The sequence below is a fragment of the Candoia aspera genome, chromosome 1 (assembly GCF_035149785.1).
Source record: "Candoia aspera isolate rCanAsp1 chromosome 1, rCanAsp1.hap2, whole genome shotgun sequence".
Taxonomy (NCBI): domain Eukaryota; kingdom Metazoa; phylum Chordata; class Lepidosauria; order Squamata; family Boidae; genus Candoia; species Candoia aspera.
Window position 1 is genome coordinate 52407566 of NC_086153.1, and position 20082 is coordinate 52427647.

A 20082-nucleotide genomic window follows, 5' to 3' on the forward strand; every position below is an offset into this window, starting at 1 on the left:
GAAAAACTAAATTTCATAGGGGAGTCCCAGGAAGACCCAAAGACCATGGAACCAAGCATTAGTCCCCCAGCATGATCTTCCACAAATTCAGGGTAACCCAAACAGAATCATCTCTCTTTTTCTCCTTTTTACTAGTCCTATTTGGTTACACTTCTTTTTTACTAGTCCCCTTTGAATTGACTTGTTAGCAAATATGATAAATCTGCACTGGAGGCCTATTCAGTACATACTATATCTACCCTAGAAAAAGTTTTGCTTTCCTAGAGAAGCATCTAGGAGATACTAGATGAGCATTCTCTGTAATTCAAACTAAGCAGATGGCAATGAACACCACCCCCTGCCTCAGTTTTGTCAGATATCAGTTCGTACTGCTTTGAAAAGCAGCAGATAATCTCTCCATTTTATCAGTGTCAGAACAACACAGAAGACTTTGAATTTACAGTGTGTCCCTTCTCCTTTCTCAAACTTTATAATCCTTTAAAATGAGTATAAAAACTTCAAATAAAAATGTGTTCTATTCTCCTTAGACTCAGATTAGAAACTGCATTACAAGGCACTGGAAAATTTCTGTTCAGAAACACTCCAGAAATTACAGAATGCCTTTTAGTACAGCTCTTGTACAATGGACTGTATGAAGGACAAAGGACTGTTTTCTGCAACAATTTGACTTTTCATTCTCATTTGCCAGGTTTATGGAGCTGATCTGTTTCATTTCTCAAATGCAAATGTACAGGAAGTCCTTAAGAAACAAAATCTAAAAGAAAAGGAAACTTCGTATCTTCAAAACAGCAAAAGGAAGAATGAATTTACAGAAAATTGTATTCTTTAAATAATAACATTTCATTCTGCAACTTTTTTTTTTTTGCAGATCTCATTTGCAGTTCCTTAATCAATATAGCCCAAATCGTTATTTCTTCCTTTAAACAGAGATATATGTGCAATGTTGTAAGGGTTTATAGCAAAGCACCTGCTTCTTTTTAATACTTTTTACTAAAAGAGCATGGGAACAAAGAACAGACTTTTTAAAATAAGGAATGTGGAACAAGTAAATAAACATCAGATTTAATAGAACAGTAAATCTGCATATTTTAAAAATAAACATTTGGAAATATTTTGCAACATAACATTGCATGATAGATCATTCATATATATTAATTAGAAATGTGAATGTTTATGTTGCTGAATAGAAACAGAATTGATAGTAATATTTCATTAAGAATTCTAATATGATATCCTATAAAGCTAAGATTTCCTGGCACACTGGCCTCCATTTAGATCAAACAAAACTCTTAATGTAATATGGTCTTATGGTCATTCTAGAAAGTGCACAAGAAGTGGAACAGTCTACCTGAAAAGCATCTCAAACTTCAATTCAATGAAAAAGCTGCTACCTTATATATTGTAATACCATCCCCACTTACCCCATCCAGACTGAGGAATGTATGGTTGGCTTTTTAATCTTGGTAAAACATGTCAGGCTACAAAGCTGTCTGGACAAAGTAGGCAGTAAAAGGAAGCAGATTTTGAGTACCTGCACATTCTTAAAAGTAACTCAAATGGTGGTCTAATTTTATAGGGACTCATTAGGATTATGAGGGAAAATAGGAGGAGTGTGTCTATGTGTGTGTGTGTATCTATCTATCTATCTATCTATCTATCTATCTATCTATCTATCTATCTATCTATCTATCTCTACACAGAAACACACAGTATATATATATAAACTCATGAATGAAAGGCACAATATCAATCCAAACTCTAATTTAATCTAATCTAATCATGTTTTTATCCACAGGAGAAGTATTAACAGAAGCAAATGGAGCACTGTTTTCTGGGGCTTCAGGATCTAATACAGGGGCAATGACAGGTTTAGTTGAACAAACCCTATTGGATCTGCATGCTCTTCCTTTCTCTTCTCCTTCCACAAGGCCAAGGCCAAGAGAAAGTGTTCAGAAGTTTTAGCTTAACAGCACTTTCCATTTCATACAAGCCAAAAGAAAGTGGTTAACAAACTAAGGTGAGTTTAGAAACAACACAACTTCAGGCTGTGACTTACAAAACTGGTAAGTTTCAATAAAGAGTACAAGTAGTCCTTGTTTAGCAACTGCATTTGGGACTGGCAACTCAGTCATTAAGCAAAGTGGTTGCTAAGTGAAAAATCACATGACCCTGACTGCTTATGATTTTACATAGGACAATGCATACTAAGTGACTAAAATGGCAAACATGTGACTGAGAGAGAGATGCTGTGAAGGTCATAAATGAGGGCATTGGTCGCAGAGTTACTTTTTCATCACAGTTGTAACTGCAAACGGTCACTGTCCATGGCAGTTGCTAAGTGAGGACTACCTGTATTTAAAACTATCTATATGTGGAAGAAAGGACAGAATGAAGGTAAGCAAAAGTGGAACGGGAAGCTTCTAAAATTTCCTTTTTAGTTACATGATTTTACCATTGCTGCAACTTGCTATAAATAGCCAACCAACTTTAGATATAGTGAGCAGGGATCATAATAAAACAGTGTTTAAATTACTAAAGTTTAGTACATATCAACCCTTCCTGTGTTTTCCTATCTTGGCACAATTGTAATTGCCTACTATATCTGAATGATGCATCTCCCCCTCCTCTGATTACTGCTCAACCAACAGGAAGTGCTAATAAGCAGTGGAGTTCATTAGGAGAGAGAGACAAGGAAGAACAAACAGTGACTAAAAGAAATATCCATAGGTGCACATAATTTAGTCCATAAATGCATTTGTCTTTACTTGTTTGCCTTGTTTTTCCTTTTCTTAATGTATTTCTTTACATATGACTTTTAGAAGATTAATGACATATGCATGTGATTTGGTTGAAGGTTTTCTGGCAGGTACAAATGCTTATGTATTGTTACATATCTATAATGTTGTATGCTATGACAAACAGAAACTCATGTGTGCTGACTGACTTGCGCAGGATGCTGTCTTTCAGGTTGATGAGTTATGGATGTCATAAAACAACTTTTTAAGAGTTTATCACATCTACTGCTAATTATATTTTCTTGCTAACCATATGCAGACAAAATTATACTGCTAAGAGTAGCTACAGTATTTGGCTGTATTACTAATTTTGAAGATCTAGGAAGGAAACTGTTCTCATCCATCCATCACTGTAAAGAAGGCCCTATATATATTGGAAGTATTATTTTAACAATGGAAACTTATTTCAGAAAAATATATATTGATAAGTACGTTTGATACAATACTTTATTTGGGAGAGAAAATGTTGTTATCTTCAGCTATGAGATAATGGACTAGGAAGATATAAAAGTGGAAATCATACTGAAGCCACTTCAGCTACTCAAAGCAGACAGCACAATTTTCCTTATATATGGTCCAGATACACTTGTTAAGCCAATACCACATAAGCTTTGATAAAAATGTTCTTTGTTTGTGTGAATGCTGTGCCATGCTAAAGTAACTTTGTAAAGTTTTGATACTATTTTACCCATTTTTAACATATATTAATGGAATTCTGATTTTGTAAAAAGACATTTTTTGCAATAGAGGCTAATTTAAAGACAAATAATACATTTCCTATGATATAAAAATATATGTCCTCAAAGAAATTTGACAGTATATTTCAAAAAGTCCCAAATGTGTATATAATTTGTTAAACTAATGGCTTCACTAAAGCAGAGAAATATGTGGGATATTTTGCATATAGCACAATCACTCATAGGTATTCCTTGACTATGTCTGAATTCACTTTGAATGAGTTATCTTCTGAGCCACATGAACTACATCTGAGAAATTGCTGATGGTCTGGTTGAACATTTATGTGAAAGGTGAAAGGTCCCCTGTGCAAGCACCAAGTCATGTCTGACCTTTTGGGGGGATGCCGCTTTCATGACGTTTTCTTGGCAGACTATAGCGGGGTGGTTTGCTATTGCCTTCCCCAGTTGTCACCTTCCCCAGCAAGCTGGGTACTCATTTTACCGACCTTGGAAGGATGGAAGGGTGAGTCGACCTGAGCTGGCTACCTGAGAATCCAGCTTCCACTAGGATCAAACTCGGGTCATGGGGAGAGTTTCCGTTACAATACTGCCGCCTACCACTCTGCACCGCACTACATTTATGTAGTACCTTTCATAAACCCTTGAGAATGACATATGACTAAAGGGCATGGGTACCATATTAGGGGAGAGGTAACGATGACCTGTGTATAAGGTCATCAAGCAAACACTGTGACTTACAAACCTAAATCCAATGTTATGATCAGGTACATAATTGTAGCATTTGTGTGAAAACTTCATTGCATACATCATCATTCTGATGTCAGTGCTTTTAAATACCACTGTTAAAGGGGGGCAAATGACCCTATTTTGAAAAAAAGAAGGATCCAAGGAACGGCAGGCTAATTAATCTGTTATTTGTATCTATGAAGATTCTAAAGTAAATCAGCGATTAATCTGTACCCACTTTGAAAATTATGTGATTTATAGGAGTCAGCACGATTTGCAAGAACAAGTCTTCTCAGACTAATTTTGTCTAATTTTTGATCAGATAGTTTGCTAGTAAATTGTGAGAAGCCAGCTGGGTGACCTTGGGCCAGTTTCTCTCTCTCTCAGCTGTAGGAAGCAGGCAATGGCAAACCACTTCTGAAAAACCTTGCCAAGAAAACTGCAGGGACTTGTCCAGGCAGTTGCCAGGAGTCAAAAACTGATTTGAAGGCACACACACATGACAACTGTGGATACAAAGCTGTCTTAAAATTAGTATTAAGAGTGCTCATGGTACTGGAGGGAGATACTGAACAGTGCAAAATCATTTTCTGGTGAGGAGAGGAGAGAACATTTATCAGATTTACAGATGACACAAAATCAGGTGAGATAAGCAATATGTTAGAAGAAAAAAAATCAAAAGAAAGTTGACAGGTTAGAGAAATAGGCTGAAAATAACAGATTACCTCACAAGTCCCAATTATCTTCCATTAAGATTTCAAAATTATTATGAAACTAATTTGATTAGTTCTATGAACCCTTTGTTTCTGAGATTAGCCTATAGAAATCATTTTAGAGAAAACATTATAAAATGGGTTTAATGACATCTATCTAATCAAGAAAACTTTGGTACTATATAAGGCTCTGAAATTATTTGGCTATCATTCAACATTTTTTATAATACCATTTTAATACCAACTCTGAATTTGAAATTAATTTCTGATAATGCTGATATCTACAAAAACATTGAGTACACAGCAAAGCACTGACTAGGTGTTCAATCAATAAATATGGCTCCAGTTACACAATAGTAATATAGTTCTCTCATCTCCCAGTGAGAGAAATATATTTGTCCTTTTAAAAATGTACTGTCAGATTAAATTTAAATTCAATATTATACTTGGGCCTCTAGGAGCAGCTGGATCTATTATCCTGCTTTATTTTTATTTTATGTAATTATGTATGTATGTATGCGTGTATGTATGTGTTTATTTATTAAATTTACATGGCCATCCATCCCATACGAAGTGACTCTGGGTGGTGTACAACAAAATAAAATAAATACATAAACAATTATTAAAAAAGAATCATTATTAAAAACACAACGATCAGGTACAGGAAAGAGTAAATTAAACACAATGATAGAGCCATCTTAAAATATCACTGGTCCCCCGGGACCCCCAGGCCTGATGACAAAGCCAGGTCTTGAGGGACTTATAGACCATTAAGAGGGATGGAGCTAACCTGACTTCAGGGGAAGGGGAATGTTCCATAAGGCGGGTACCACGGCGAAGAGGGCCTGCCTCTTGGGACCTGCCAAGTGTAAGTCCCTGGCAGATGGGCCCAGAAGCATGCCCTCTCTGCCAGATCTAATGGGGGAGGCACATGTAATTGGAGAGAGGTGGTCCCTCAGATAACCTGGTCTCATGCCATGAAGGGCTTTAAAGATTAAAACCAGCACCTTGAATTGGATCTAGAAGCAAACTGGTAACCAATACAGCTTGCAGAGCAGAGGTTGACGTGTGCTGTTCTGGATGCACACATAACTGCCCATGCCACTGCATTCTGCACCAGCTGAAGCTTCCAGATACTATTCAAGGGCAGCCCCATGTACAGTGCATTACAGTAATCCAATCTGGAGGTGACTAGGGCATGAATGACTGTGAGCAGAGCTTCCCAAACTAGGAACAGGTACAACTGGCACACAACATGAAGCTGCACAAAGGCCCTCCTAGCCACAACTGCCACCTTCTCCTTGAGCAGGAGTCATGAATCCAGGAGGACCCCAAGATTGTGCACCAGGTCTGTCTGGTGGCATAGTCACCAGAACTGGCAGGTCCTAAAACCCAAAGCCACTCAGTCTTGCCAGGGTTCAGCTAAAGCCTGTTGTTCCCCATCCAGACCCTCACAGCCTCCAGGCACTGGGATAAGACATTCACGGCATCACCTAATTCGCCAGGGGCAGAGATATACGTATAATTGTGTATCATCAGCATACTAATGATACCTCACCCCATGGTGATGTTTCATCTCCCTCAACTCTTCCATGAACCACAGGGAGTGATGGGATCCCCGAGAGGGGAGAGGTTGCACAGACACGATCCAATCCAAAGCCTCAGCTGTCCCCTTATTCCTTGTTATCTAAAATTTTAGCACAATTCCATAGTCTAGGCAGAGTGCAGAATATAATATGCGCCTTTTGAAAAAGTAAACACTTTGGGGACAAATGCCACTGAAAACAGAGCACAGAGATTTGATTCACTAGATATTGTATCAAAGGGTCTCTTCAAAGAAAATACAGGTGACCATAAGCAGTGATTTAGTTTGACAACCATATTAATTAAATTGACTGGAACAGAAAGCTTTAAAAAGTGACATTTACAAGTCAATCTTTTGCTCTTTTAACAACAGCATGTTCATTGCTTCAAAAGTTTCACCAATGGGAAAAGTGTACATGTGAAAAGAAATCTCAACTGTTGTTGGGATGTTTAACAGCATTCAAAATTTGAAATTTGTTATGTTCCTGTTACTTCCATTTCTTCAGCTAAGTCTGGCAGAGGTGATCCTCTTGTGCCTTCCTTCAACATTTGAAGGGATTGTCAGCAAGAGAAGTCAGGAATTTCCTGGAAGAGCCACATCTGGCAGAGTTGTGGGGGTTATTACAATTACAACAATCCCTATACTTCCGCACTTCTTTGAAAGATCTGCAATTTGCTTTTGGAAAGCATCATCTATATCTTTTCCTTGGATGGGCAGAAGAGAGGAGACTTAAACATCAGTATAGCTTTTATTTTATACTCCATTTAAATTCATATGTTCTTCACATCTTTGTTGAGTTTATTCACTTGAGTTTTTGAGCAGGAATGCATACTTTTATATGTGGATGTAGTTAGAACCAATTGCCCAGGCATTTTAAGTGAGATTTCTCTAGTGGCAAAGTAAAGCTTCCTGCTCCTGATAACATCTACCTTGTTATCAAGGTAGTCTAGGTGTGTTGGCTAAATATGAGTATTGTTACTCCTACATTCTATTCCTTTTACCTATTCATAGGCAAGGCATAATTATGCCAGCTGGTTTTTATTCTCTCAAGCTGGTCTTCTCTCTCCAAGGGGCCCCCTTCTCCCTCTCTTTAGGGTAGATTTGTCCAATAGTGGCCCCCTTTCTTCGGTGAGTTTTTTCCCCACACTCTCCTGCTCCACTCCTGTGACTCTTGCTCTGGCCTTTCCTCGAACCAACAAATTTGCAACAGCCAACTCTATCTATATCCATCTTAGTTTGCCAGCCATTACACCTCTATCTCTTCTCCCTTCTTCTTCCCAAAATTCCTTTTGTTTTTAAGGGTTCAACCTGTCTCTTCCTCTGCCGGCTTAGCCATAGCCTCCTGCTTTTTATAAAATAATAGACAATCTATTCTACTCTATTGCTATCAGCTACAAAGAACATGTTGTTCAGTTGTTTGGATATATGCATGATAGAATGCAGGAGAGCCTTGGGCATCAATAGAGTATCACATAGAACTATGAGGACCACAGTAGCTCTCCCATTTCAAACAAAAGTTAACATTAAAGGAAAAAAGGGAAAATAATTATTCTTTTCAGTCTATAGGCTGTTCTGAATAGTATATCTAATAGACGTACCTACAGAAAAAAATATTAATGCCAATCAAGGGATTCAACAGTACTAATCCACCAGGATCACATACAACTTTCCAAGTTTTCAGAAGAAAATTATATGAAATTGTTGAATGACTGAATGTGAAAATGGCTATAATATATTCCTAAAACTGCCCTTTATACTGAAAAGTTAGGAATACATAATGTATTACAAATATTTTATGTATTTTAACTTAATATTTTATTTGTTTACAATATTTAAAGAATAGAATAAATAGCTACATTAGAGAAAAAAGATAGAAAAAGACAGTGGATAAAGAAAATATCAGTAAAAAAAGGATTTAGAAGTATAATAAAATTTAAAATTCATTATTTCATTAATTAATTAAATGTATAGAACTAGGTTCATTATATCATCTTCAGAAATAATTAAAAACCTCTAAATTTTAATATTAATATTGGTATCACCACCACTTGTGATTGTTCCAAAAATAAATGCACACATTCATATAAATGGGAAGAACAGAGAAAAAAGTAAAGACAGAAAAAATGAAAAAAAATGAAAACATAAGTAAAAATAAAACTAATAATAAAAAGGAGAACAGTCAGTCAAATGGCATTAAATTCTCAATTCCCTTCCATACAAATAGTATCTTAATAAATATCACAACTTATTAAAATATATGCTGACAGCTGTGAGGACAAATTTGGCCCAACAGTGGAGAAGAGACACTTTGCCAATAATATCAGACTGGGAAATCAAAGCTGGGGAATACCCGGCAAAGTTAACAGTATATATCCAGAAGAGAAGATGGACTAAATTTAAGCAAGAATGGCTCACCTATATATGTCATATGTCACACTACAAGGCAAATTCACACTTTTCAGTTTTTATGGTGGAACTAATTGATGTAAAGACAGTAAACAGAAGCAATTTCAACATTTATAAACATTTTGACACAATTACCAATTGGGTACAAATATTTTCAATAGGGTAAAGGGATAAATATGGAACCTAGAGATATAATACCATTTCAGACTCCTTGGTTGAAAAGGAGATACCCTGGCAGTTTAAAGTGTCACTTAGAGGCCTTACTATCTAAAAATTATACCGCAATAACATGCTTTAAGACCATTTGTTAGTAAAGCCAATTTCAAGTGGAGCCTGATTTCTGCTGGCTTATTCATGTAGTTCAAAGAATCATAAAAATTAGAAGGGAATGGAGAGGTCAAATAGTCTAACCCTTTCTCAGTGCAATAACTACTAAAGCATTTTGGACAGATGGCTATCGCACCTCTATTTGAAGACCTCTAATGAAGTGCAACATATGGCTTCACGGGGCAACCTGTTCTGTTGGTTGACAGCTCTTATAATCAGGAAACACCTTTTAATATCTAAACTGGATCTACTTCCCTGGAGTTTCAACCCATTGTTTCTGGTCCTGCCTTCTGAGCAAAAGAGAAATATCCACTCCCTCCTCTATAAGATAATCCGTTAGATACCTGAAGACTGCTATCATATCTCCCTTCAACTTTCTCTTCTGCAGATAAACCTATCAGGTTCCTTGAACCATTCCTCACAGGACAAGATTTTCAGTTCCCAGTTCATCTTGCTACCCCTTCTTTGAACTTGCTCCAGTTTGTCAATATCCTTTTCAGACTGCTGTGCCTAGAACTAGAGACAGTGTGACAAATTGGGCTTGACCAAGACTGACTAGACCAGTCAGTTTTTTGTAATGCATATCATTAAAAATGTTGAATGGCACAAGAGCCAGGACAGATCACTATAGCACTCCACCAGATACTACTCTTCAAGCTGATGCAGAGCCATTTATGAATATTCTCTGGGTGCACTCATTCAGACAATTATGAATTCATTTAACAGTTGCATCCTCTAGTCCATGTTTACCATTTTATTAATGAGGATATCATGAACATCCACTGCATTCCCCCATCTATTAAGCTGGCAACTATGTCAAAAAAAGGAGATACAGTTGGTCTGGCATGACTTTTTTGTGACAGTCCTAAGCCAGCTCTTGTTAACTGTTGCATTCTTATCTAGGTGCTCACAAATATGCTGGTTAATAATTGGTTAAGGTCCTTGTCCAGTACAGATGACAAAGAACTGTAATTTTCTGAGTACTCCTTCTTTCCTTTTTTTAAAGATAGGGACATTTGCTCTCCTTCAGTTGTCCAGGAGTCCTCAAAGATTACAATTAGTGGTTCTGCAATCACTTCCACTAGTTCCTTCAGAACCTTTTCAGTTTTCTTTTCATGATGCAGAAGTATTGGCCACAGACTTTCTCCAACATGCAGCCCAATCATACTACAATAGTCAGTTCCTTTGTCTTTCTCCTAATAGAATGACAACTGTTTAGAAGAAAAAAATTCTGAATGAAGTAGCACAAAATTATTATTTAGTATGGACTGCAAATAATGTGTTATTTCTATAGCAGTATCAAAATATTGCCACTGATATTTAAGATGCTAAATAATTTGGGATCGGGATTCTAGAGATGAGAAGAAATATCAGGAAAATTGTATTGCTATAGCTTTTTGGTTTGTCTTGGCAGGGCTTTTCTTAAGATAACTGCTTTCTTTGCAAAGCCTACCAAGTCATTCAGTTCAACTACAGAAGCTTATATTCTCTCAGGAAGACAGAAACATGAAAGAGAATGCTTGGTGGAATGATGAAGTGAAAGAAGCTGTGGATATGAAAAAAAAATGTATGTAAATGAATGATTGCTACAAAAAATGAGCGAAATATATTGCCTAATGTGTATATAAAGAAAAAAATAAGTTGAAAAGAATAAAGAAAGCAAGAACCTGTTAAGATTAAAAGAGGCAGAGAAAACATAAGAACTGTTTTGGGAGTGGAAGAAGAGGGCTGAATAAAGAGCCCCCAGCAGAATGATTGGATTAAATTAAAGTGATGAAATGATTAGGGATGAAACTGAACTGAGAGAATGCTGGAGAGAGTATTTTAAATATTTGTATGGAAATGATAGTGATATATTAAAGAAAGCTATAATGCTATAAAATTTAATTTTTACGAAAAACAGGAAATTCTACCTACCTACCTACCTATCTATCTGAATGAAATAAAGTGTAGTATGTTAGAAGGAAAGCAAAAAAGGACTGTGAGAATAAATGGGATGTTCAGTGAGTGGTTCAAATTTTAGAGAACAAACCAAGTATGTTTAATAACCCTCTAATTGTTTGATGTATTTCTGGATAAAGCTGTAAGGAATGCTTATAGTGATGTAAGAGGCGTGTTAGCTGGGAACATGAATGTGTGTGTATTTTTGCATACAGAAGATGCTGTGTTGATTGCTGAGAACCAAGAGGATTTGTAGTGAATGTTAGATCATATGATGCAACAAGATCTGAAAATTAATATATCAAAAACAAAAACAGTTGTGTTTGATAGGGAAAATGGAGCGAACAATAAACTGGAAAAGGAAGGGCAAGTAGATGAATCTGTATACCATGGTAGAATGTTTACTAAAAATGGAAAATAAACAGAGAAATTTTAAGATGTATAAGTGCTGGTAAAAATGTAGTGGCTAGTATATGTTCTGTTGAGAGGGATGAATATTGTTGAAAGAAATAATATTGGCTATGTAATACAAACATGCTTCTTTCTATTTTGTTACAGTATATAGAATTGACAGTTGGACATTTTAGGAGTAACAAAAAAGTTCTGTAAGAAAGATCTAAGTGAAATGGGCTACTTAAGAAGTTTGTGTGGGAGAACAAGAAGAGATAGGATTAAGATTGATTGATTATGCGTCATCAAGTCATTTTCGACTTCTAGCAACCACATAGACTTTCTCTATGACAATCCACCCCTAACCTGTTCTTTCAAGTCTCCCAATGGTGCACTCATCGCCACTATAACTGAGTCCATCCGCCTTGCTGCTAGTCGTCATCTTCTCTTTCCTTCCACCTTTCCCAGCATTAGAGCTTTCCCCAGATAGCTGGTTCTTCACACAATGTGTCTGAAGTTAGGATAATTTGAGCCTGATCATTTGTGCTTCAAGTGAGAGCTCTGGGTTGATTTGTTCGATGATCCATTGGTTTGTTTTCTTGGCTGTCCATGGTATTCTCAGGAGTCTTCTCCAACACCAAAGTTCAAAGGTGTTAATACTCTTCCTATCTTGCTTCTTTAAAGTCCAACTTTTGTTACAAGGAATACCGTGGCTTCCATGATTCTGATCTTTGTAGGTAAAGAATGAATGGGTGCTGAATAAGTAAGGACTGAATACAAAAATGAGTGACAAATACAAAACACATACTTTGAGGTGGTTTAATCATACAGTATATGAAATGATTTTCACAGAATATATGAAAAAAATATAAATGACTCAAGAGGAGGGGTAAGAATGAGAAAGCTGCAGATGAATGGAGTTGGTGAGATCTTCAAAAAGACAGAGATGAGAAATTTAAAGAACAAAAGGCAATGTATGGAAGTGAGGGGAAGCAAAGAAGGTTTGCAGGTCACAGAAGAAACAAGAGGTATAATGAGCAGTGTTGCTATAAACTAGATATATTACCTTTTCTTATCTTGTGCCTTCAAATACTTCCGTTTACTATTTCTTATTCCCTTCTGCCATTTGCATAACACTGCTTACCCTGAAGGTGAATAGCATGATAGATACATGTATATGTAAATTTCTTTTACATGCCTGATTAAAATTTAAAGTCTTTTCAAGGCCAGAAGTGAAGTACCTGTGTGGTCTTCTAAGAAGAGGCCATTATATAACTTAAACACCAGAATGGAAAGAAGCTTCTGTTATTTTTTCCACCAAGAGTTCTTTTGGAGGAAGGGGGGAGAAGAGTGAAGTTTCTGGCAAATCAAAATGATGCTAAAATGACACATGTTTAATGACCTATTTACACAAATGATGTGACTATGAATTTACATCTGTATATCTGACCCAAGAACATACATCACAGCATTTGTATGATTACATCATTACATAACTATTATCACTTGCCCCACCCCCTGGGTGCACACTGACCTATGCATCCACAGGAGAGAGTAAGTGATGAAACATGTGTCATGACACAAACTCCTTCTCTTATCTATTTTCATGTGATGTCATAACACAAGTATGAAAGGATGGAACTGGAGTTATGAAGTCACAATGCATGATTTATACTTTTGGCACTGTTGTGATTAGGAACAGTCATTTGTGCCCACATATTTCTGTGGAATTTTGTAACATAATTCTTTTAACTCTGTTCCAAGAAGTGTCCACATCTTCTTTCCTTATGTTCCCTTTCCATTAATCTATTTTCTAATACTTTTTTATGCAGGACACATACTGTCTCTTCTTACTTCCTATTTTCTCTCTACATTCTTTCATTTATTTGCCTTCTTTCATTTATTTTTTCCCCAATATCCACTCCTGACACCAACATATAATGGTCTGTCCATATTCTGAAGAATTCATCACCCTTGTATCCTTCACTAATTCTGTTTTTCATCATAAATAATTGAATAAATTGTGCTTTTAAATTTATATCCTTCCTTCCCATGAATACATATGAATAAACTCATATTTGAAACTAACATACATTTTTCTAAACAGATACCCACCAAACATTCACCATTCTTGTTTGTTCTTGGATCTCTGAATAGTTCAATCACTTTTTTTTTTTTGTACTTTCTTGTCTTGGTCCCACCCATCCATTTATGTTATCTACCAGAATAATTTCCCCCTCAAATGACATTCAGAATTTTGCACAATTTTTCTCAAAATTCACCTGTGGTTCTTTTATCCACAGGTTGGCAACTATCACCAGTCTATGGATTTTGACTTTGATATGTACCCCACAATAATCTGGATGATACCAATACATACTTTCTAACATAGATTTTACCCTTTTATTCATATTTAAATCTAAACCTTAACTTCCCTGCATATATTCATCAACTCCACAAAATCAGACCACTTTCATTCAGATATATCACATCCTTCTGCTTTCTCTTAGTTTCACATACCCATATCTATTTTTCTTTAATTAATTAATTAATTAATTAATGCGATATGCATAAGATTAATGCATATTGTAAGCAAGCAATTTTATGCAATATTAAACAGCTTAGAACTATTTTTAATAATGAGTATAATATATATACAATAAGCCTGAAATTTACTGAAATAACCACTTACTGAGAATAAGTTGCACTGAAAGCAGTCATTACTTCTAAGTAGACATGTATAGAATTTAACTGTAAAACAAACACTGTTTATATATTGAGAAAAGATTAAGATAGATTAAGTAAAAAGTTATTAAGCCAAGTAAAACTATACTGACACTTCACCAGTATTTTCTGGAACATAGAAGATGCTTTACCTTCCACATCAAGGCACCTAGGTGGACTATCTGACCAGATTAGATTATACATGCACTCAAGGAACTCTGCCCCTTCTAGTTTATATCCAGGAAAACACTGAAAATATATCATTGATCCTACTGGGAAGGAAGACTCGGACTCAGATATATTAATGAAACTATGAGGAAGCAGCAGTGGTCTCAGGCAACCTGCAAATTAAGAAGAAGGAGGTATCTTATTATGAGGTACTTATTTTAAAAAAATACCTAGTTATAGCAGTTAAGTTAAAATATATATTCCTTCATCTGAACAGCAAATTAATACTTCAGCTGACTCATTCTTGAATTCCATCACTCCCACCTAGTATGCTAGATAACAACTTTGAATTGTTCAGCATATAATTTGTGGCAAAGCACACTAAATTCAGCACAGGATTATTTTAATATAGCAAAGTATTCTTTTCTACATCCTTTGTTCTTGCCTTTGTTTTTCATTTAGATTTCTAAGGCCTGCAAGTCATTGCTGAGTTCGGTGGCCTTAGAAATCTAAATTAAAAATAAACAAACAGAACTATTTGAAACAATTGTTCCTTCCCTTCAAAACTGTTACCCTCATATTTTATTTATTGTTATCAGTATTGTTAAAATGTAAGCAAAAATAAATGGATTATTAATCCATTTTAGCCAGTTGCAATGGTTCTGGTAGTCAACACAGAAGCTTTCCACTTATTCATTACCTACAGAAACAAAATTTCATAATGGGTATTTCTAGGAGAATACACGGTTATTCCAGGAAGTACTACAGAAGAGAAGCAGTCACATATTACTGTTAATGAACAGAGGGGCTTTTGTTCTGGGAAAAAACGAAAAAGCCCAAATCCCAGGCCATTTCATACATATTTAGAAGTAAGTAAAACCTTCTCTGTCTCTAAATAGACCAGTGACCTTATGTCTGGATATTTTATTAAAAATATAAACATAAATCATCTAGAGCAAAAATCAGATTTGTACAGCGGTGAGCAAAATGAATTGGATTTACATTGATCTTCACTTTCTTAACTTATTAAAAGCAAGGAATGTATATGTGGTCACATTTCCGCAACAGGAAATCTCCTGTGCTATCAAAGTGAAAGGTATGTGCACAGAAGAATTTTCTGGCAGACAGAATATTGTATTCTTACCTTCCTCTTAGATGCCAGAGAAACTACAATAAAATAACAAAAAAAGCATGAAAGCATATCTCTGAGTCAAGTTTCTTTATAATTGTTTTATCAATGTATTTTAATATAAAAATAATTTAATAAAAGCTTATTTATAGAACAAATACTTCCAGGTAGACACCAACAGGGTGTTTAGCTCAAGCCTCTAGGTATTTTTTAAAAGGAATTCTCAGTCAGGATATTTCAAAGGGGAGTTTATAAAAAAATCTAAGATGCCAGGTTATCATTAACTCTGTGAAAGTTATGCCTTTTTCCTACTATTGTTTTTATGTGTTCTTTGCTTTGCAAATAAAGACTAGGAATTAATGACAGTTTCCTATCTACCATGCCAACCTCTAATAGTAGAAACAAAACTGTCAGTCTCATGTAATTTGTCTTAACTTTCCAAGCATTCCAGTTATTGCAGAACACTCTGGCTGCCCATTTGTCAGAGATGAGAACAATAGAAGCCTGTTATGCCAAAGCTTTAATTGAGGTCCTCTCATTTAAATGTTGTCATCTTGTGGGATCAAGGAAATGTACCTTCTCTGTAGCAACCCCTGCTCTCCGGAACAGCATCCCCTTGGAGATACGCATTCCTCCCACTCTCCAAGGGTTCTGGAAGCCTCTTAAGTTCCCAGGCCTGGGGTTAGAGAGTCTGTAGAGCCCCTCTGGAACCATTTTTTGAATGTCAGGAATGTTGTTTTAATCCAGGCAGTTGTGTTGTTTTGGTTGTTTTTAACTTATGTAAAGGATATACTATAAGCTGCCCAGAGTCTTAACAAATCAAATTAAAAAATAAATCAGCATTAGTTTCCAATCCCATTCCCACGGCAATAATGTCAAGCTGCATCTTTTTGTCTTTAAAATGTTAAAAATGGCTGTAGCCAACACCTTAGAACTAGTTCTCTCTTAATGCCACATCAAATTCTTTAAGGCCAGACAAAGGCGGCCTCTTACCACAATTCCAGTCGAGCAGCTTTTATTTGGCAGGAAGGTTAGGCAAAAGCATTCTAATTGGCTGACTTACAAATGTACAATTTGTTCCTCCTAAAAGATAAAGATGTTCTTGAATCAAGCTTGACTTCTGGGGACTAGATGAACACAACCATGAATTTTTCTTGGCAACAAGATGGACATAGCTTGCTTCCAGGGCATTTTTCAGATTCCCAGTGTAGGTTATAGTCCTAGTATTCCCTAGTGGTCTCTCATCCAAATATTAACCAGGCTCAACACAAGCTGAAACAAGATTAGCCACCTGTTGCCATATGAGGACATCTTTCCTCTTAGTTACCTACTATTGCTCAAATCTGGGAAATTTGTGGGAAAAATTATGACTTCTTAAACTCTGTGCTTTTTATGGTTTTGTATTTTAATAGGGACACATTAGTTGGATGATGGGAGGTGTAGTTTTGCCAGGGACCAAAAAAGGCAAGTTACTTTACAGTTTCTATCTACTTACAATACTCTCATCTAACTTACAGCTTTCTTACACAATGAGAGAATGCAGATATTTACTGTAAGTTTAATCTGCTGAAGGATTTCCATGTAATTTCCTGTTCCTGTGACAAAATGCACTGATAGTTTCCTTCAAAGGATCATAATTTTATTCTAGCATCAAACAGTAATCCTTCTTTGATAAGAACTTACTTCTAAATCAGGGATTTACACTGACTATTATGGTATAGCAAGTCCTACCAAGCCTGGCAATATCAGCCAGATTGTCCTGATAGCATTTTTTATAACTCTATACAGATAGTCCTCACTTACCAACTGCAATTGGAACCGGCAACTTCATCACTAAGCGATGTGGTCACATGACCATGCCCAACTTACGATGTCAGTTCTGGCTGCAGTCATGAAGCAAATCACCTGTGGTCATTAAGCGTGACATCAGTGACTGCAATGTGCAACTTCCTGCCGGTTTCTCCATCCCCATTGACTTCACTTGTCATAAACCAGCTGTGAAGGTTGCAAATGGCGATCACATGACCATGAGACACTGCAATCATTGTAAATGCATGCTGGTAGCCAAGCATCCAAATTTGGATCATGTGACTGCAGAAAGGCTGCAACAGCCACAAGTTCAAGGACCAGTTGTAAATCATCTTTTTCAGTGCTGTCATAACTTCAAATGGTCACTGAATGAGCAGTTGGTAAGCAAGGACTACCTGTAAGCCTATACAAAATTGCATAATCCCACTGGATTTATAATATCAATTGGTAGGAATAGTGCTTTGACCTGCCATAATGCCAGAGAATTAAATATATTGTCATTTTATATTCAAAACTTTCAAAAAATTGTACACTTAATTATCAGTTTATTTGGATTACTGCAACATGCTGTACATGGGGCTGCCCTTGAAGACCATCCAAAAATTACAACTGGACTAGAATGCAGCAGCACACACAGTTTTGGGTACCCCACGGTTTCCTCATGTTACACCGCTGTTGTGGTTGCTATGCTGATTTCCAGTTTTTTCTGGGTGGAAGTCAAACTGCTGGTTATCACCTTTAAAGTCCTGAGTGGTATGGGACCAGTTATTTGCAGGACTGCCTCTCCCTCTGGGTACATCTAGTCCTTGGGTTATGACCACTCATTCAGAGACCGTTCAAAGTTATGACAGGGGAAGTTGCAGCTGTCACAGGGACCCCACCATCATGTGATTGCGATTTGGGTGCTTGGCAACTGGCTTGGAATTATGACAGTTGCAGCATCTCATGGTCACGTGATTACCATTTGCAACCTTCCCTGCCAGCTTCCCACAAGCAAAGTCAATGGGGAAGCCAGCAGGAGATCACAAGTCGCCCCTGCTCCCATTGCTTTTTCACCTGCCCGCAGCACCTGCCTGCATTCCATAGCACCTGCCTGTTCTTAGCTCTCATCCACTGGCCTGCTTGCCTGGGAGTCCCACCTCTTCCCACATCATGGTCTCACTTAACAACCTGTGCAGTTCTGGGGTTATGACGGCAACCAGGACTGCTGGGATTTCTGTCACAAAGCAATGCAGTCATGTGACATCACACTTTATGACCACATTATTTAGCAATGGAAATTTTAGTCCCAATTGCCGTCACAACCAAAGGACTATCTGTATCTGCCCATTCTACCAGGTCCAATAGAGTTGGCATGCTCCAGGTCACTTCCCTTAAATGTCGCCATCTAGCAGGAACTAGGCAGCATGCCTTCCCCCAGATCCAGCAGACCCCTACCCTCCTAGCCTTCCAAAAATCCTTGAAGATCTGGCTTTTCCCACAAGTGTTGGGATAGTGTGTGGCTGAAGCCCAGGAAAGTTGTCTGCAATGAATAGAAAAGTTAGCAGTATTCTGTAAAGAAGATACATATAGATTGTTATTCATTATTCTCCTCACTGGCTATAGGTCCCCACAAATGCACAGAAAGGCTGGTATGTGATGGCACCAAGTATTGACATTAAATTCCAGAATTAAATTGTATTGGTTAAGTCTTTCTTGAAAGCAAGTTTTCTAAAGCAGTTCTATTAAAATGGCAGCTGTTTCATACATTGTACTCTAGCAAATGCCTGTTTTACATGCCCACATTATATACAGTAACAGCTAGAACTGTAATGTTTGAAGCATCAATCCACCTATCTTTTAAAACTATATATACATTCAACAAAGCTGTAGAAGGAAGCCATGGTCGACAATACCTTCTTGTTGAACCTATCCACAAGGTTTAGTCATTTATTTAATTTATTTTTATCTCAACCAGCACCTCAACCACTAGGCCAAACTGGCTCTCATAGTCATAGTTAAAGAATGCAATAACAATCTCTTTGTTACAACTCATTTCAAAATAAACCAGAGTTCATCAACTTCACATTTTCACCACTGTGCTACTAAAGAAGGCACTTTGTTGTAGGAAGGTTTCAATGGATGGGAAAGGGTGCTTAACCTGTTTATTCACTGATTCAGCTAAAACCACTTTTGCAGTAAGTCGTTTTTTTCAGAAAAAAGTATCTAGAGAAAAAAATAAACCTGTCAGAGATTTGTGAGAAGAACTGGTAAATGTGGCAGCATTTCTGCTTTCTTTCTGATTCCCCCCAGCAATTGACCCCACTTCCCCCACAATTCCCTAGATCAAAAACACAAAAGGACCTGAATCTTTGCTGATACATTATATAGATTTCTCCAAATGATGTCTGGAATTCAGGATTATAGAGTGATGCACACTAGGCAACACATCTTAACTCCACCAAAGTGATCAAAATTGGCTTCAGCTATCTAAGAAAGTAGTTATTGGAGTGATGGTAGATAGTTCAATGAAATCATAAAATGCACATTTAGCAGGAATTGATAAATGCTTAGATTTTGCTAGGGATTGTTAGGAAAGAATCTGAAAATTAAATGGCTATTATATTTTTTATATAATCTATGATGTGACTGTATTTCACAGTTGCTGTTGCATCATTGTAAAAAAAGATTA

At 36.7% G+C, this 20082-nt stretch overlaps 1 protein-coding gene across 3 annotated transcripts in view; it reads right to left on the reverse strand.

Moving 5' to 3' along the window:
* SUSD4 (sushi domain containing 4) overlaps positions 1-20082 on the reverse strand; it is a 112475-nt gene that overhangs the window by 21226 nt on the left and 71167 nt on the right. For 2 of the 3 annotated variants that reach the window (XM_063304023.1, XM_063304031.1), the window contains exon 5: positions 14458-14646. The exons of the other annotated variant lie outside the window; for it this stretch is intronic. In XM_063304023.1, the coding sequence (XP_063160093.1) occupies positions 14458-14646 (189 nt within the window). The remainder of the gene's footprint in view (positions 1-14457; positions 14647-20082) is intronic. 3 annotated transcript variants of the gene reach the window in all.